The sequence below is a fragment of the Sphaerodactylus townsendi genome, linkage group LG02, assembly GCF_021028975.2.
Source record: "Sphaerodactylus townsendi isolate TG3544 linkage group LG02, MPM_Stown_v2.3, whole genome shotgun sequence".
NCBI lineage: Eukaryota > Metazoa > Chordata > Lepidosauria > Squamata > Sphaerodactylidae > Sphaerodactylus > Sphaerodactylus townsendi.
Genome location: NC_059426.1, coordinates 125,558,074 through 125,578,856, shown reverse-complemented (window position 1 = coordinate 125,578,856; position 20,783 = coordinate 125,558,074). Strand labels below are relative to the sequence as shown.

Genomic DNA, 20,783 nt, shown 5'->3' with positions numbered 1-20,783 from the left:
GCTTGCATATCCATTTCTCGGCCACAAATTATCATATGGCCGCCATCACCGCTGTATTTACTCCCATCCCATTAAAACTGGGATCCTCAGCCCCAACCCTGGTGCCCCTTCTCCCCCATCCTCCTCCATTATCTAATCAAAGCCTAATAGACTCCTCCACTACAAGTGGACTCCAGTCTTACTACAATATTAATACACATATTACAATATAAACTGACTAAAACTAAAAATCATCCTAAGCTTTACAAAATACTAACATTAACACCCTCTTATTCTAATCTACTACAGTTACAAACCAGCTAAATACTAATAGTAAAGATAGCAGCCGCATGGGATTACAGGTAGCAAGTGCAGGTGACAATACAGCAACAGAGCCAATAGAATGTCTGTGCTGCCGCTATATAGTTGCTCCAGAGCTCTCACCAGTGGGCTACAGCTGGTATCCGTGATAGCTGCCACACCACAGAGTAGCACAGGTAGGGAGGGTTAATTGTCTCAGGGCTTACTCGCCATCGGCCCACGCCATCATCCACGGGCAGGAGAGGGCACTAGATCAGAATCATAGCCCAAAATGGGAGCTGCTGCCACCAGTTCCCAGATCTGTAGCTCAATTAATGAGATAGCTGATGAAATGTTCCTGCCAATAGTTGTCCCTGGCAGGTCTGGGCTCAGATGCTCATTGATTAAAATAAATGTCCCCAAGCATAGTCTGTCTGGCTCTCTCACTGCCGCCTCCCATTGCAAAACTCCCGGCTCCACCACTGTAGATTCCAGCCGGATTTCGGGCGCAACCAGGGAGTGGGGTGTCGCCTGCCACCGACCTCAACCCCTGCCCTGTTGGAATGTCCCGGTTTCCTCCGCTTCTTCTCCAGATCGTAGGGAACTTCGGGCGCTTGTTTACAGAGCTGCTGACTCATCCCCCCGGGGTGCAACCAGGTCTCCGCCGTATATGGGGTGGGGGAAGGACCTCTGCCACTGGTCCTAACCCCGTTTCCACTGGAGCACCCCGGACTGATTGGATCCGCTGGGGTGGGGGAAATGGGGTTCCTGCCACCAACCCCAATCCCGCTCTCACCAAGGTCTTCCGAGCTGCTCTGTTGCCGTCTCTGCTCCCAATTGCTCCGTCCCCTCCTTGCTGTATTCGCCGGTGCCATGGCCTGCCAAGGCAACTCAGAGGAAACCGGCGCGGCAATGGAGCCCCAAGCCAACATAGGGCTCCAAGCTGCCGTCGAGAGATAAAGGCAGCCGAAAATACAAAACAGAATCCCTTCTTGAAATACAGTCCATGTTTTTCCATGAGTTACTTTCCTATTCATATCTTTGTAACAAGGCTGAGGGAAGGGGGGGGGGGGCAGCTGCCCCAAGCACAAGGAAGAGGTCAAGGCTAAGGGGGCTGCTGCTTGGGTCCCCTGCCTAGCCAGGTCCCAATGCACCAGGCATGTCACTGGCCCTGTTTTTGAGAGGAGATGGAGGGAAGAGAAGAGAAGGCGATCCTGGCTTTCTTTTTAGAGTTAATTCATGTCATACTGGGTCTTCTTTTCCTAATGCCTTCTGCTTTTCCTAGTATTATTGTCTTTCTCATCTTTTCCACTGAGTCTTGTTTTTTCATGATATGGCCAAAGTCAATGGCTTCAGCTTGGTTGTTCTTAGCTGCTAGAAAGGATCCAGGTTTGATTTGATCTTTGTGTGCATTATGTGCAGCCAAGCATCTTCCAGTTTATGCCAACCCTATGAATTAACCACCTCCAAAACATCCTGTCATTAACAGCTCCACTTAAGTCTTGCGAATTGGGGGGGGGGGGGAAGGCTTCCTTGATTAAGTCAATCTGTCTTGTGTTGGATCTTCCTCTTTGCCTTGGGGGCCTGCCAGAGGCCTTCTCTCTCCCCCCCCACCCTAAAAGGCCAGCTGGGTCATTGTGGGCCCAGCAGAGGCCTTCCCTCCCCCCCACCCCAAAAGGCTAGCTGGGCCCGCAGGGACCTGGCAGAGGCCTATCCTCCCACCCCTTTCTATTTTCCACTCCCCTTGCCACCCTCTGCCACTCCTAGCTATCTGCAGCAGAATTTCCTGGGCAGAGTATCACCCTATTTTGGGAAAATGTGTCTGTCTAGGAGTGCCTGAGGAGCAGAAACGAACAGTGGTTAAGGAACGATATTTACATTATGATTCATAACAGTAGCAAAATTACAGTTATGAAGTAGCAACAAAAATAATTTTATGGTTGGGGGTCACCACAACATGAGGAACTGTATTAAAGGGTCCCAGCATTAGGAAGGTTGAGAACCACTGTTTTAAAAGCTAACTAAGCCCATGGCCATCATCTCATTTTGTCATAGTGAATGACAAAACTTAATTACATTTTAGTACATCAGTTGTCCAATTGACACTGATGACAATGTGATCCAATTAGTGAATGAAACATTGGTTTTACTAAGAAGGTCATGGGTGAGGTCAAGGGTGAGGTTGGGGGGGGGGCTGGGAATTGTTTGCATTGTGCCGAGGGGGGTTGGACTAGACGACTCTTGGGGTCCCTTCCAATCCCATGTTTCTATGATTCATCAGTGGATTGGAAGGTATCCTTGTATAGGTTGTGACTCCTCCTGATCAAGGCATGATTTCTCTGGTTTACAACAGTCAACATCTCCCCTTGGTCTCAAAGGTTACTATCTTTTTTGCTAGAGTGGCCACTACATCTGCAACCCTCTCCACCAATGTATCTACTGCATGCATAGGTAGGACAGTGACTTGGGCTTCAATATCTTCTTTGGTGAGGCAGTACCATTAAATGGGTTTGTCTCAGGTGTGGCTAATTTGGACAGAAATCTTTAAAAAGTAGTTCCTTAATTTTTCTCCTTTTCAATTTTTTCCTTCCTAGATATATAGAGTTTTTCTATATAAGTTCCTCCACTGATGGAAACACTGGACAACTTGAAGGAGTCTTCTCATCAATGGATGGGAAGGTATCCTTCCCCACCCCAGTTAGTGAAGGAGGAATTGGAAAGAACTCCCCAAGTCGGGTTTTCCCTCTCCTATTTTTCAGTCTCACAGTATCTCTACATACTGGTCTTTCTGGAGAGTTCTCTCTTATGTGACATGATCTAGAGATGGGATTTATCTTCATTGGAAGCTTGGCAAGACATGAGCTGGGGAGGTGGAGTGCAGTCTCAGGATATTGGAAGCCTCTGCAAGAAATGTGAATGTGCCCTGCGCCCATACAGTAAGGAGGAGGCACAGCTCATACAAGGATAGCCTTCCAGCCCACTGATAGAGAATGTTGTTTTTCATGTTAGAAACCTCCAAAATTTTAAACATGATTTCCTCACAAAAAATTATTCAAAAGGCAGTCATGCTCCTAAATATTATTTTTTCAAGGAAATTCAATACAAAGTTGCTACTCAGTGAGAATTTTCATTCTCTCAAAAAGGCAGCTTCAATCAAAATTAGTATGACAGTCACTTTTTAGAAAAGTTGTCACCAGATGCTGAGATGTTACTTCAGATGAGAAGACTTTCTAATTAGCTTCCGATCCTTAAGCAATCAGGAGGTGAAGGGAAGAAATACAACACACTCATACAGAAGGCACTTTAGAAAACAACAGAAAGCATCCTTTAGAGGTCTTGCATTAAATTCACTCAGTACCCAGTCATACTGAACACCCCACCAAAGCAGGACCTGAAATTAGCCCAAGTGAGACAGACTGCCTTTTCTATCCTTAAACATTATATTTAAAGGTGTAATTGGACAAATGAACCATATGTTTATTCTGAATATACCTTTTCAGCATACTTTTCCCTCTTTCGTTTACGCTCTTTCACACGATTTGTCTCTTCTTGCTGCCGCTTCTCCTCCTGACGCTGGCGCACTGTTGGTTTAAGGAGTAACCACCAGAAAACTTTATCAACAGGGATAAGAATCTAAGAAGAGACCTGCTGGATCAGACCAGTGGACCATCTAGTCCAGCACCCTGTCTAATAAAGTGGTCATCCAGTTCCTTTGGCCAACAACAAGTCATAGAGGCCAAGGCCTTCACCTGAAGCTGCCTTCTGGCACTGGAATTCAGAGGGTGACTGCCTCTAAACATGGAGGTCCCTTTCAACCACCAGAGTTAATAGCCACTGATAGACCTATCCTCCATGAATCTGTCTAATCCCAATTTAAAACTGTCTGTTCTCTTTGTCATCTCTCTACCTTGTGCATAATTTTATAACCCCCCCCCTTTTTCCAGCTCCTTTTTGAGACATGGTGACTAGAACTGTACACAGAATTCCAGATGGGGCTGCACCATAGTTCTGTATTGGGACATTATAATATCAGTTGTTTTATTTTCAATCCCTTTCCTAATAATCCCTAAGATGGTGTTTGCCTTTTTCACCACTGCAGCACACTGGACTGACACCATCCTTGAGTTGCGTACTATGATCCCCAAGATTTTTTTTCCTCTCAGTCTCTTGAAGTTGGGATTTTTTTGCACTTATCAACACTGAACTTCATTTGCCACACTGTTGCCCACTCACCCAATTTGCGGAGGTCCTTCAGAATCTCTTCACAGTCAGCCTCAGTTTTTACCATCCTGAATAATTTTGCATCATCTGCAAACTTGGCCACTAAATTACTCACCCCTAGTTCCAGATGATTTGTGAAAAATTAAACAGCCCCAGCCCCAATACCGATCCTTGCAAGACCCCACTGCTCCCTTCCTGCCGTTGGGAGAACTATCCAATTATTCCCACTCTCTGGTTTCTGTCATTAAGAGAACCATCCTCTAATCCCAAGATTACTATATACAGGGGTCTTTGGTGAGATACCTTGTCAAAAACCTTTTCAAAGTATATAATGTCTACATGCTTGGTCACTTTTTCAAAAAACTCCAAAGGTTGGCGAGGCAGAATTCCCCTTTGCAGATGCTAAAAACTTTCATTGTTTCAAGGAACAAGGCTTGGGTTGGCCTTAATCCCAGCTCTTTACTCTATTCTCTTCCATCACACTGAAGAAACTGATTCTATTCTAACAAAATATACACAAGTTGATATACACTTTACAGAGAGAAATGACACTGAGGCTTGAAATGGAAACATGTCTCTTCCCTCGCAGGTTTAAAATTCACCCGAAGGCAAAGTGTGTGCATACCGGGGTGGGGTGGGGGAGACAAACGGCGTCACTATCCTGAATTAAATCCACACTGTCTTGTACTAGTTTGCAATCAATCATTCAGGCATGCCACTCTCATCTAATCTTCACTGCGTGCTGCTGCTGCTGCTGTCTGCTGAGGCACAGCACTAGCTACAGAAGGACAAGTACTAGTAGCAGCCACATACTATTCTGACTCCACTGTGTATCATATTCCGGCTGCAAATAATATCTTTCCATCTTTTCGTCCTCTAAAACATATGAAATATACGGGGGGAGATTTGCCCTACTTGTCACGTTTGGAAGCTCCTGCAGTAATTTAGAATTCTTCTAGTTGTGTTTTATTACGGGGCATAAAGTAAGGCTCACTGTGTCTAAACAGCTGAAAAAATGGAATCCAAATTTGGACACTACAATTACTTTTAAAAACCCTGACAGAGAATGCATATGTATAACTATACTCTTTCATCTAGTGCATATTATAATTTTTGACACACTGTAAGCCAGACAACATAAACACATTCATGGTATTTGAATTAGAAGATTTCAAGAACTAGTGAAGTATAGGTTAGAGTTGAGAATGGCCCCACACGTACATTTTTTCTCAAGCTCTTCATCATCAAGCAGCAGACTAACCACTTCCTTGGGTTTTAATGTGTCTGGTTTGAAATTCCCACCAGAAATCACCATCCTTTGAATCTACAAGAGAGGACAAATCCATCAGTCTTCGATTATTTAACACCCAAGACACCCCTGCCCCTGGCAAAACCCCTGTTGGCTTGGTGATAAGGAACAGATGAGCAAGATTCAAGTCCAGTGGCACCTTACAAAACAACAAGATTTTCAGGTTATAAACTTTCAAAAGTCAAACCTCTGATATCTGATGAAGGAAGCTTTGACTCTGATGAAGCAAACTTAAACCTTGGAAATTCTATTGATATTTTAAAGTTCTACTGACCTTGAATATTGCTCTTCTACTGCAGATCAACATGGCTACCAACATGAAACAAGGAAGAGAACAAACCACTTCCCCCCCTCCCTTTATATATTGGGCTATGGATTGGATTGATGATTATGAACATCTAACCAGACATAATCCTGAGTACAGATCATTCATCTGCTTAATCAGTTGTTAATACTAAACATGAAAGACATTTAAAACTTGACTTGTACAAAATGAAAGCTTTTAAAAAAGTGTACATCTTGTTATCTATGCTTAAATACTAATGCATTAAATACAGCACGATTTTCTGAGGTAATGGTAGTCCATAGCAGACAGTATTGCCACACAAAAAGGCCTGGCCATAAACATTCTAAAAACATCATATAAGTACATAAATGTCATGTACTCATGAACTCACAGAGTACCTCAATACAAAACAGGAAGAGACGAAGAAAACAGAGAGTGGGTTTGTGACTACCACACTCAAGTTAATGCCATTTACCTTGAGCACTACAGTTTGTACAGCAATTGAGAGGTTGCTGGTTTCTTCACAACATAGTCCAATGTGAGTTGTTCTCATCTCTCAAGATCATAACTGGTCTCTTGACAGTCACTGTCCCAAGTTACCTGCCAGTCCCTCTACATTTCATCGCTCCATACATGTTCTGTCTCTTACCTCACTTTTCTCCTTGGCCCTCTGCAAGATGCGCTCCTCGATGGTGCCTTTACAAATCAATCGATACACAGTGACCTGTTTTGTCTGACCCAACCTGTGAGCTCGATCCATGGCCTGCTGATCCACTGTGGGATTCCAGTCACTATCGTAGAAAATGACCTGTCAGGGCATTTTTTGAAAAAAGTTACACATACAAAAACTGAATTCCAGCTGTTACTTGTAAAGATTCTCTGTGCTTGCTGCACTGCAACAGCTTTGATTATTTGAGCAGAGCCTTCTAAAGGTACCACCAACACATGGGTAAGATCGGCAGCTGCCATTCATGTGTGCTCTCTGTTGTGGCTTCTATCTTGTGCAATGGCTTGCCTGAGGAGGTCAGGAAGGCTCACACCTCTGTCACTCCACAGAATGAGCAAAACAGTAATGTTCAAGAGGGCATTTTTTCAAGTGTTGAGAATTGTAGCATAATGTACCAAACCAAGACAGCACCTTTACAGTGGAGTAGGATTACAGTCCACTGCAATCTAGGAAGCAACTGCGTTCACTACGCTAGGTTAATCTTTGTAGCCTACTTTTGGTATTGTATTTTGTATTGTAAGGAGGAGGCATGGCTCAGTGGCAGAGTACCTGCTTGGCATACTGAGGGTTCAGGCTTAATCCCTGGCATCTCCAGCTGAAAGGATCAGGTAGCAGCTGACAGGGAGACCTCAACATGCGACCAGGGTGAGCTGCTGCTAGTCTGAAGTCTGATTCAGGCAGTTTCATGTGCTTATCATGTACCTTGCCTTGGATAGTCTGCTGTTCACCTTGTTCTCTAATTCTGTAATCCTAGTCCTATTGCATGGTTCACTGCTTGTCTAATGCTGTCTGATTGCACTGGTCTATATCCTGTAATCTGTCTTGAGTTCAGTGAATGCCTGTTCAAATCTTTGATATTCAAACTGCAGAACAGCCAACGGTGGTAAGATAGCATATTTAATGCAAGCTGTTTACTTACTGTGTCAGCAGCTGTAAGGTTAATACCTAAGCCACCAGCTCTTGTGCTTAACAAAAAGACAAAGATATCATTCCTATAAAGACAGAAAAGAAAAAGAAAATTTCCATTTAAATTATGCTGAAGAACTCTACACAAACATCACACCTAACAAATCAGGATGATTGGCTTGGTTTTATCTAGTTCTGAGCAATGCATGTTTTAATGTTTCACTAGTGATTTTTCATTAAATGTAACAGAATGTTGACTATTTAATAAAGAGATATCTATAAACATCTCTCTGTCCAGGATTTTAAAGATGTGTGAGCTTGTCTGTGGGAGAATGCTACAAAGAAGAAAAATACTTTGCTAAGAAAGCACAATGCTTGACAAAAGAATTCAATGAATGTGCAGGAAAAACATCTTGCTAGCGCAGCTGTGAGATTTCTTTCTTTTCTGAGATTTCTTTTTCTTCCTGGAAGTACACCTCTAAGTAACTTAATAATTCTTGTGCAGTCTAACTGCGTACTGCAATGATTTCAAACTGACCCCAACCTCACAACCTGCCTTGTTCACTGTACCGTGCATAAATACCACTTTGCAGAACACTTGACAAGATGAAAACCCTAAGAAAAACATTTCTGCTGATAGTATCAATTGCATTCACGATGTTCATTCCTCAGTGCTAAGGCCATTAATATATATTTTAACTTTCAAAAGATTCCTGCTCAGAGTGTTTGCCTATGTGGTACATGGTAGCTCCTGAGACGTAGATAATACGCTTAGGGCATATTTCCCTCAGTTTGTCTTATCAAGAGACAAGACAAGAGAGCCAGCACAGTATCGTGGTTAAGGTGTTAGACTTGGACCTGGGAAAACCAGGTTAGAAACCGCACTCCCGATATGGAAACTCTGCTGGATGACCTTGGGCCAATTGGCCATGCTGGCAGGGGCTGATGGGAATTGTAGTTCATGAACATCTGGAGTGCCATAGGTTCGCCACCACTGCCCTATGGGGTCACTGTATGTCAGTTAGGACTTGACAGCAAAAAAAAAAGTACTATCAAGCACAGGCAGTCTTTTTATAGCTTTTTTATGGGATGGGTTCGGGGGCAGGGCCATGCCCCCACCCACCCCTGGGGGGGCAGCTGCATGCGCATGCAGCAGAACTAAGGGAAGCCACCCGTATAGGCAGTCGGAATCGCAAGCTTGCAAGCTGCAAGCCAGCTGGCCAGGGAAAGAAAGTCTCGCCTCTCGGGAAGCAGGTTTTGATCCCGGGAGCTCTCACGAGAGGCAAGAGTTTCCTTCCCCAGCTGGCTGGCTTGCAGCTTGCAAGTGTGCGATGCCGGCTGCCTGTGTGGGTGGCTTCCCTTAGTTCTGCTGCATGCCCCCCCCCCCCCCGGCGCTTTGGCCTCTCGTTTTTGCAGCGCTGCTGCTTGGTTGCTGAGGGTGGGAGGCCAGCTCAGTTGCCCAGCTGTGGGAGGCACAGCTGGGGTGGGAGGGGCGCACAGCTGGGGCGCAGGAGTGCCCGGCCCCCGCCGGACAAGTAATGGGGGGTTTAAACCCATGAAAAAAAACCCCTTTACCTACGTCCCTGAGCACAGGTAGATCTGTTCTCACAGGGCAGCTGCATGGCAGTGCCTCCTGTATCAACAGTCAAGGTAGGGGAGGTTTCTGCCTTCAAAACTTTTAAAAGATTTGTTTCAACTTTCCTTTTCTAAGGAGGCTTTGCTGGAGACTGAATCCTTCCATTGCTGCCTGCTGCTTCCCCCGTTCTCTGCAGCCAGTGACTGGATGATTCTTTCTCATTACAACTAATGACATTGTGCTGCAAGGCAAGAATGCTGGCAATTATAAGCTTGAGAGCCAATGTGGCAAAACACTTGGATGCAGATCCTCAACTTTAACCATAAGGTGACTGCAGGCCACTCACTATCTCTCAACTGCATCTACCTCACACCACAATTACAAGAATGACATAGAGGAAGGGAAAATGACATATGCTGTCCTGACTTTCTTAGAGGAAGCACAGCATAAAAATGTGATTCAGGTGAAAATTCATCAGTAAGGGAGAACTTACAAAGACATGATGGGAAAAAAATGAACCATCAATTAAAGCAGATGAAGAAAAACACAGGGAAAGCTAACTCTTAAAAAAAAGGCAACCCCCCCCCTCCCCAATAACTAAAATAAGTGATTAAATTCACACTGTCTTTCCTATTTGTCCAGAGACGGGGATGCCTCCCAGCACCAGTCAGTCTGTTCCACCCCTCTCCTTGTCACAGACACCCACCCAGGGACCCTGGAGCACCCCACAACTGGCAGCCCCACCCCTGGACTTCCCAGCAGGAGCAGAGATCTCCAGGAAGCCAGGAGATCAGAGAAACTGCAGAGAAACGGCTGGAGGGGCTGGGCAACAAGACCAAGCCTCAGTAGTTCAAAGGAAAAGGGTGGAGATAGAACAGCCTTAGCCATGTTGCAATCAGCAGCCCACTTCTGCCTCGGAAAATGGGCTAGGGCTGGTACAGCCCCAACCAGATTGCAATCAAGGAGGAGAGCCAGAAAAGCTGAAGAGTCAGTCCCAGGCCGGCAGGGCATGACAGACATCTCACCAGCTACTAGGAGGCTGGAGCAGGTTGCTCTCAGGAGGGAGGAAACCTCCTGAGAGTTGATAAAAGGGAGTTGGAGAAAGGGGGAGGTTGGTTGGTGTGATGCAGGGGCTCAAGCTTGCAGGAGTGCAGTTAACGTATTGTTTGAACCAAAAGGGCTCCTATGAGGCCAAGGTGGCCTACACTGCAGGGGTGGCCGACAGAGGAGGCACTCACACTATTAAAATGTCTTGGTCTGATGAAACAGTTACATGACTCAGCAATGCACTAATACATGTATTGCTGCTATTTCTGTACTAGTGTTTGATTTTCTGGCAACACATCTATTGCAGAAATTGCTACACAGTATATATGTGCCCTTACAGTTCACATAGTACTTTCTGTAGGTTAGTGTGCAAACAGGATTTGGATGGAGAAAAAAACCTCATGATATTAACTGAACTTTCTGCATATTATTGCAAAGAAAATGTTGGAGGACTTCAGCACTTCAGGAGTGATGTGTATTTGCACAGCTCTTATTTGGTCATTAGAATTACAGTTTACAATCCCAGGAAATACCCATGACAATACGAGAAATGGTCACTGAGTATTTTAGTTTCTTGGCAGTGAGAAGACTTTACTTTTGTGAAAGGAGACAAATACTGTTTGGAGAAGCCATGTGAATTAAGTCTCTGATGTTGATTTATTAAGCATAACATTGCAGTGAATTGCACTGTCACAGATATTTCTTATAAGGACAAACATTAATAGTTTATTAAATTTATTGTTCATAAAAGGCTTCGACCTTATGAGATGTCAATCTATTTGTCAGGAATTTAGGCCTTCGCATTTAAACCTTCAAAACAAAACAATCCACCTGCAATCCACCTGGCATGCAAGGGAAGGGGAGTGAGGGAGGGGAGTGAGTGAGGGGTGGCATGCAAGGGAGAGGAGGGAGTGAGCGGTGTGAGGGAGGGGAGGGAGGGTGACATGTAAGGAAAGGGGAGTGAGTGAGGGGTGTGAGGGAGGGGAAGGGGTGGGAGGGAGGGAGGGTATGCAAGGGAGGGGAGTGAGGGGAGTGAGTGAGGGGTGGCATGAAAGAGAACGGGAGTGAAGGAGGGGAGGGGAGATAGGGAGAGGGTGGCATGCAAGGGAGGGGAGGGGGCCGAGAATCTGGAAATGGCCCACACATCCTAGTGGAGGGAGGGGGAGGGGTGGCATGCAAGGGAGGTGGAGGGGCCAGCATCTGTGTGAACACAGGATTTCCGTGTGTTCAGTGTACACGTACTGCTGATTCTTTTTCCCTTCCTGCCTACCACTCTGGAGAGCTATCTGATTGGGGAGGGAGAATGCAGGGGAGTGGGAGGGGTCAGAAAAGCCCCAGTGTGAAAGTGAAACTGTGCATGACTCCCTTGGATTCTGACATATAATTAAGAAGCTGAAAAAATGTAGCATGCAAAAGACTACAGGTAGTCTTTTAATTTGGGAGAGAACAGTGGTCAGCCTAAATGGCAGCTTGGGAGCTTCTTATCAACACAATTACTACAATTAAAAAAGATACCTGTTCTGAAAGTCAGCAACCATATCCCTTCTCTCTGAGATTTTTGATGAGCCATCTAGCCGCATGTATGTATGTTTCCTGTAAACCATGTATTCCTAAATCAAGAACAAAATAAATCCAAAAGAAAATCAATTATTCTTGTATCTTTCCAATTTAAGTTTCACATTTCAGTGGAAGTAAAAGATTATGTTATTTATTGGACATCAAATTTGTGTATCACATTGGGGAGGGGGGGATGTTGTACCAAAAAGCTACACATGAAAACTTAAATGTGGAATAACATTTGATTCTGCATTATTGTTAAAATCTATTCATATTGAATCCAACTGAATGACACAGAACAAGAGACTGGTTCTCAAAAAGCCTATATCACACAGATATTTTGTGATTTCCCAGTTTATATTAACCAGACAAAATGACCAAATGATTTGAACCCTACATTTGCTTAAATGTTTCCAACTTACATAATAAAAATCTAAACTATTTTGAGATTTTTAAATGACTAGAGGCAATACTTAGCTCCCAGGAGCAGATTATGTAATACATTTACTTGTTTTTCACCACTAGTTCCCCACAAAAGTAACAGGAATTAAGTGAAATTCTGATAGATATACTGCCTTCCAGCCATAATCCCTCAGTCTAAGTTGGCAGGATATTGCTGTGACATACCTCTCAAGATGCAGGTAATAATGAACGTGACGAAGTGGCGCGAGCATCTTATAGGACGTTTATGAAAGCCTATGAGATGGCGACGAAGGAGGCGAAGAGGGCTTTCCTCTCCTCCTCTCTCGCATCTGCTAGCTCTCGCCTGGCACAATTGTTCCGTGTGATTCGGTCTTTGACCTCCTTATCGGAAGGTTCTGCAAATTCTCAATTGACTATTAGCTGTGAGGCATTTATGAGCTTTTTTGCGGATAAAATCGCATCACTCCGCCAGGACCTTCCCCACTCTTTATCTACAATTAGTGAACTGGAGGCTCCCTTGCTGTCTTCAGGCCCATGTTTTGCCCAGTTTTCCCTGCTCTCTGAAGCCGCTGTTGACAGGGCCTTGGCTGCTGTTAGACCTACTACTTGTCCTCTGGATCCATGCCCCTCCTGGCTTGTTAAGCTTTGCCGGGAGGAGTTACGACCCCACCTGTTGAAGATCATCAATGACTCCCTTGAGCAAGGAGTCTTTCCCGGTGGGTTGAAGGAGGCAGTGGTCCGCCCACTCTTAAAAAGACCATCCTTAGATCCTGGCGATCGAATCTTTCGTTTCTGGGGAAGGTAATTGAGAGAGTGGTGTTGGAGCAGCTTCAGGGTTTCCTGGATGACGCATCGGCGTTCGATCCCTTCCAGTCCGGCTTCTGTGCTGGGCATGGGACGGAGACCGTTCTCGTCGCCGTCACAGATACGCTCCGTATGCAGCTTGACCAGGGCAGATCGGCGCTGTTGGTATTGTTAGATCTGACCGCAGCGTTTGATATGGTCGACCACGATCTTTTGACCCACTGCCTGGCCGCTTCCGGGGTGCGGGGCACTGTCCTTCAATGGATTGCCTCGTTCCTCCGGGATCGGAGTCAGCAAGTGTGGTGTGGGGACCAAGCCTCCCGGCGGTGCCCACTTCATTGTGGGGTGCCTCAGGGAGCGCTACTGTCCCCGCTGTTATTTAATATCTACATGCGACCCCTTGCTCAGCTGGTACGGAGCTTTGGGCTGATCTGTCATCAGTACGCTGATGATACTCAGCTCATTCTGTTGATGGAGGGTGGAGCGGTCATCGCCCCTGCAGCTCTCCAGCACTGTTTGGAGGCGGTTGCTGGTTGGTTGCAACAGAGTAGGTTAAAACTTAATCCATCGAAGACGGAGATCCTCTGGCTTGGTCGTGGGGGGGAGGGTGAGAATTTCCAGCCGCTGGTGTGCGAGGGGGCCTCATTGGCGCCGGCCCCCTCAGTCCGCAGCCTGGGGGTCCACCTGGATTCGTCTCTTTCGATGGAGACCCAGGTGGCCCATATAACCCGGGTTGCGTTTTTTCATCTTCGGCAGGCCCGGCGGCTGGTTCCCTTCCTCTCCCACACAGACCTGGCCACTGTGATCCATGCAACGGTCACCTCCAGGCTGGACTATTGTAACTCGCTCTACGCGGGCCTGCCCTTGCGGTTGATCCGGAGGTTACAACTGGTCCAAAATGCAGCAGCCCGGCTGCTCACGGGGGGCGCCTTCCGTGATCATATTCAACCAATACTGCGCCGCCTGCATTGGCTCCCGGTTGAATTCCGGATCATCTTCAAGGTATGGGTACTTACCTTTAAGGCCTTACGCGGCCTGGGACCCTCATACCTTCGGGACCGCATTACCCCATATGTCCTTACTAGGCCTCTACGTTCAGCGGAGGCCAATTTGCTGGTAGTCCCTGGCCCCTCAATGATGCGGCTGGCCTCCACGCGGGCCAGGACTTTTACAGCCCTGGCCCCTGCCTGGTGGAACACTCTTCCTCCAGCTGTCCGGGCCCTGCGGGATCTTGGTGAGTTCCGCAGGGCCTGCAAGACAGAGTTGTTCCACCGGGCCTTTGGAGTGTCCAGCCGCTGATATAAGTGCCCCCGCCTCCTCCTACATTTTGGGCCCATTACCATCTATGGGCCCACTCTTTTTCTCCCCTTCTGGGAGAGTTTAACAGGGATTGTTGCGGGCATTGCTGTTATTAGTCGTTCTTAATTGCTGCATTTTAACTTAAATTATTTACAGTCTATTATGTAACTGTTATTTTATGTTGTTCACCGCCCAGAGCCCTTCGGGGGTTGGGCGGTCTATAAGACTGAGAAATAAATAAAAATAAATAAATAAAATCCATTACTGGTCATGACACCACAAGTTACCAACACTCTCGCCTTCCTGCACCCCGCTGTTAAGAACACTAGATGACCTTCTTAACCAGGAAAGAAGAAAGCTCTCAGTATGGCCTGGTTACTGAAGGCCAAGCAGCCACTGCGACAGCAGGCACAAAAAGGCCAAAAGGAATCCCAGATTCCTGTGCAACATCTAGTAAGCTCCAATCCTACATTTATACAATTCATCTTTGGAGTGTATGTCTGTCCTTTTGTTGCCTCTGCAGCTGCTCTGGAGATCCCTCTGTTTCACTGAAATACCTGATAATTTCACTGAAATACCTGATAAAGGTATTTTGGAATTACAGTCAACTGCCTGAAATTAGATAAATTAACCCAGACAAGCAAGAACACCTGACATGATTGCTGAGCCACAAGGAGCATAATCATGTCTCCTACAGAATTCAGAGGAGCTCATACAAACACCAGAGTAGTTGTATGAGGGAGGAATATATACTGGAACGGTATGTTGCGGGTTTTGCGGCCGAAATACATCTCACTGTGACATACTTCTGGAGATGCCAGCAACAGAAGCGGGCAAAACATTACAAACAAAAACTACCAGACCACAGCCACACAGCCCAGAAAACCCACAACAGCCAGTTTATTCTGGCCATGAAAGTCTTTGACAAGGCATATAAACTGGAACCTGCTTCAAGTAGGATAAATATATTTGTATGGGGAATGTGGGAGGGTAGAATGGGATTCAACACTCTATGTTTGTGCTGCTAATAAAAAACCAGAGACTGGTAATAATTTCAGGTACATTCAAAGTCAGAAGGTGGTATTTGGGATGTTAACAGAAGCACAATAATTGCAATGGATGATTCAATAACTCTTGCCAGCTTAAATCTTTTCCAACACATAGACTTAAGTTTTCAGCCTTTTAAGTTTAGAAAGGCGCTGCTGCCTAATCCTGAAAGGGTATTAAAATTACTGTGAATATCCTTCATTAAAGCTTGCTCAACTTTAAAGGTCAGCATAACACCAAAAGAAACATTCTTGAAAAATAATGAAAATCAGTTCTGAGTGTAGACAGCGTGTTAGTCAGTCAACTGAGAAGTCGTCTTGTTTTCATCTCTCCCTGCTAAGCCAAAACAAGTTTACATACCACCCAACAGCAATTATTCAAACCATGAACATCAAGGTAGTTTATTTAGATCTCTTGGCTGCACTGTAGAAACAGGAAACTAGTTAGGACTAGGGAGACGAACCACTTGACAGTCACAGAGCTGGATCTTAAACCATTCTTGAGTGAAAGGAGCCTACTGAGGAGAATCTTCCTCTTCCCTTAGCTGCCTCCTGGAAAGCCAAAACCAATATCAGAGAACAATCCTGGACAAGATGCCACATGCAATTTGGGTGCAGTAAAGAGAGAATTTTCTTCCAGTTTGTGCTAGAGGTGAGTTTGCTCCGCTTAACTTCCACCATCAACACAAAAGGAAGAGGATTGCCCTCTCCCTGCCTTTTACTGCAGCCCTCTCCCAGAAGAGCCCTTTGATCCTGAGTATTGGCTTTTGGGGGTATGCAGGAGGATCCTGAGTGAAGATACAGAAGGCTGACCTCTGAGAACTCCTCCTGAACGTGCATGATATAAGCCAATCAGGACTGCACAAGCACTGCCACGCACACCACAACTGTTCTGAACATTGTCTGACAGAAATCAGTTGTGGTACGAGTGGAAGAAATATGCATAGTTCTATGGTAAAAAGCATATGAACTAATCCTAAATGCTGCAGAACTCGTCAAAGCATGCACAAAGTAACAAAAAATAAAGTCCCTCTTCTGGCACAAGATCTCTCTTCTGGCACAGGATCTCTTGTGCTACCTTAACTATGCTCTGGGTTGAGCCCCTACACAGCAAACCCAGCTCACAAGTAAAGATTACTTTCTTTGCACAACATCATTTGGCCTCCTGGAGATGTAGCCGTCAATATAAAGCCTCCACCAGGCTCTCAAATTTAAGGTGAAATTTGCCCTGGCAGGGACACAAAGAAATCAGATGTTTCTGCCTCCCTTGTCAGCTAGCAGAGTATTGCACTAGGAGCATGGAGACATATGAAAACTGCAGCTTTGTAACTCTAGAAAAGAAAGTGCAAACTGATAAAAATGTCATCAATCTCATCAGGCTTTGGATCTGCTTAAAAGATTTTTATCTCAAATTCTACATTTCATTAGTCATTAACTTCAGTTAACATGGTTCCTACCTCCAACAAGTCAATCATCCGAGTCATCTGAGAGTAGATAAGGACTCTGTGTCCTTGAGATTTTAATCTTGTCAACAGAATATCAAGGGCATAAAGCTTTCCGCTGTCTGTGATCAGGCTCTCTTTGTCTAAAGAGAAGAAAAAAAGGGTGGGGGGAAGATAACTAAAAGGTTGCAACAAAGGAGACATTGATGCAATAGATATAAGGTTACTTTTTAAAACCACACTTTACTTAATTAATAAAAAGATGCTCTTCAGTGTGACTTAGGAAGACCTCAGACCTCAATTTCAAGTCCATCATTCTGCAAAACCTAGGAACTTGCCTCAAAGCCAGCTATTCACCTAGCACTTTTTAACAATAGTTTCTTATAAAAGCACAAGCAAAACAAACCACACAGTTCACATATAGTTCTATAAACAAACAAAATGCTATAGATGCCACTTAGGGTTCAAACACAAAATTCAGTAAACAGCCCAAAAATAAAAATGCTTTGTCTAATAGAATTATAGTTTTGTGGGAAAATCTGTGTGCCTCTCCTTTATTTTAAGGGCTAATAGAGTTGACAGTTGCAGATAAACTGTCATAATCATAAACTGTGTACTGGTTTTTGTGGGTTTTCCGGGCTGTGTGGCCATGGTCTGGTAGATCTTGTTCCTAACGTTTCGCCTGCATCTGTGGATGGCATCTTCAGAGGTGCATCACAGAAGGAAGTCTGTTATACACTGTGTCCAGTGAGAAGGGAATGTTTCATTCTACCCTCAGCAAAGGACAAGAGAGACCCCCTCACTTATGCAGGAGTCTATCACATACCCTGCAGATGTGAAAAGGTCTACATTGGAACTACAAAATGGAACATTCAGATTCGTATTAAGGAGCACGAAAGACACTGTCGGCTTAATCATCCTAAAAAAATCTGCAGTAGCAGAACATGCTCTAAACAAAACTGGACATAATATTCTATTTGAAAACACTGAAATTCTGGACAACCAGGAAGGTTACTATGTCAGACTACACAGGGAGGCCATTGAAATCCATAAAACTTCAACAAGGAGGAGGAGACTCTGAGAATTAACAAAACTTGGCTACCAGTAATTAAAAACACCAGAATCAAAGGCCAAGGGTATGCTAGGTTCATGGACAATGGACTCACCCAGACACAGGGTTTGCATTCACTAAAACTGTTGCTGCTGCAGGGAATGCAAATGTGAATCACTCCCTGGACTGAAGAACCCCACCCACACTACAATACTATCAACCACACCTGTGCATAGCAAATTCCACCCAAACACTTACTGATTGGTTCCCCACCCTGGGATATGGACAATATATACCCCACTAAAACATTCCCTTCTTACTGGACACAGTGTATAACAGACTTCCCTCTGTGATACACCTCTAAAGATACAGCCACAGATGAAGGCGAAACGTTAGGAACAAGATCCACCAGACCACGGCTACACAGCCTGGAAAACCCACAACCAGTTGAATCTGGCCGTGAAAGCCTGCGACAGTACAATAAATTGTGTAGATTCTAGGCATGCCCAGAATGACAGGGAATTGGATACTTGAAATATTCTGGAATCATGAATTTCCCAACCTTATTTCTTCTCACTTTAGAGCTTCCCAGTTCATGGTGGCAGAAAACATTCAAATGTGCAGTTGGTAACATCTAATAAAGAATTAGTAACATAAAAGACTTAGGAAGCAATTTCTAGGGATCCCAAGGATTTATTTATGCCATCCCCCCATACACTGATTTGACAAATTCTGCCAACTAAAGCATGTTCCTTTTTTCCCCTTCTCTCTTCAAGATCTTGAATTGCAAATTTCTTTGATTTCACAGTATCACTCAAATCAAAATGTTCTATTCTAACTTGAAAAATCAAAACGACTACTGCCAAACAAAAACAAGAACATAAAATCCTGCAACCAACTCATTGAATTGATGCATATCTGTCTGATTGATTTAGAAATATATTCAATTTTGCTAGTTACACCTACTGTCTTACTCAGAATAGATGCAATCATACAATGAGACAGTATACCAATATATTTAAGGATTAAAATTCAAGCTAAGAAAGACTGCAGGCAACCTAAATGCTGAAACAAATGTGCTTACAAAGAGGATTCATCATATCAAAGACTGATTAATGAAATCCTATAAGGTGCTACTGGACTACAAACTAGCTGTTCATGAATCTAAAAGCTTTAGTAATAATCTTCAGGACAGTTTTGATACTTATATCCTCTGCCATAGTGGATGACTGATGAAAGGAAATGCTGCAACAGCATTATTATGCCCCAATTGTTGTCAAACATTTAAATTATTTACTTCCAGGCTAACTGGTTCTTTTGCGGGGTATGGCAAATCAGTCATTACATCTGACCTAGCAAAGTGTAGTTTTGGGGGAGGAAGGATCACACAAACAAATCACAGGCTTTTAAAAGGCTTGTTTACATGTATCCATAGTTTTGAGATATGACTGAACCCTCCCCTTCCCTGTATGCCACCCCATAACATTAGTAACTATAAATGTAGAAGTGGGCTGACTGTTTCCCCTTACTACAGAAGCTAGAGATCAGATGTAGTAAATGCAGGCAATGCATTTGAAATTGAATTTAGCTCACACAGAAAATACCCTATGGCCAATTGACCATGCTGGCAAGGGCTGATGGGAATTGTAGTCCATAACATCTGGAGTGCCAAAGGTTCGCCACCACAGCTCTATTACTTCACTACCTGTCAAATCCATAGCGAACTTGTATAAATTACTAACTGCACTTTTGTCTTTTTAAGCAGCCCACCTTACGGCGCTGTCTAAACTAATTAGAAAATAAGCAGAAATATTTGTAAATCTGGTAGAATGTTACCTACACAGCACAGTACCTTTACTTTACAAAGTTAAAACACACAAATGTTTTGATCTGCCACCACCTAACTTTAAAAAGACGATCATGTTGTTTCTAAACTGAAACAACAAATTAAATTATTTGTCCTTTGACTGCACTCTAGCGCTCTGTCACCTACAACAACACTAAAAAAGGTATGAATGATTATTGAGCTACTTATTATCTAAGTTCCAATTCTAGCTTTTGTATGATACACAAAGGCTGTTCATCTTCTGACGCAAATTTGCACTGCCAGATTATCGATCAACATTGGCTTCCTTCCATTAAAATAGGGGAAAATTGCTTTTAGTCAGGCTTACCTGACTAAAAAACTGACTCATTTATTTGGTAAATTAGACAATGCCATGGGTGCTGACTGTGGAAAACACTCAAAACCATCACCTAAGAAAATACCACCGAAGAGATTTTGTTGAGAATTTTTTAAAACTCAGTTCCTACTAGGGGACTTGAAAAGGACTCCTTGATAATGCAAAATACAGATGATAAACTGCTAAATTCTGGTGTCTAGTTTCTCCGCTCCCACAGAAGTCTAAAGGGCATGATGGGGTCAATGAAGAACTAGCTGGGTCTCACAGTAAACAGCCAGTGAAGTTGGTACTGTTTATCAATTGAAAAACGACTCAGACACTTCCTGCCATTTAATCCAAGACCATTTTTCTTTCAAAGAACAGGAAAAGCCTCAAGAGATTCCCACAGTGATCACAAGTGGGAACACAGCGTCTGACAGAGGACAGAGTTAACTGCAACAGCAGCTGTTCTGCTGCTCATTTCAATATTCACTTCATTGCACTGAATCATTCCTTGAATTATTACTCATGTTCTAAAATCAGCCAGATCTGATCTACCTTCACAATCAGTTGTCCTATTTTTTATTTTTAATCTGCTGCTTTTTTCCCCCTTAGCGCTTCCTGGTACAAATCTAAAACTTACATTTA

The 20,783-nt window shown here is 44.2% G+C and overlaps 1 protein-coding gene across 1 annotated transcript in view; it reads right to left on the bottom strand.

Annotated features, from left to right (window-relative positions):
* The window catches only part of INO80 (INO80 complex ATPase subunit), a 76,117-nt gene that overhangs the window by 8,767 nt on the left and 46,567 nt on the right, over nt 1-20,783 (bottom strand). The window contains 6 exon segments of the mRNA XM_048484192.1: nt 3,772-3,860; nt 5,722-5,824; nt 6,745-6,903; nt 7,742-7,814; nt 11,867-11,961; nt 16,938-17,065. Of these exon segments, the coding sequence (XP_048340149.1) occupies nt 3,772-3,860; nt 5,722-5,824; nt 6,745-6,903; nt 7,742-7,814; nt 11,867-11,961; nt 16,938-17,065 (647 nt within the window).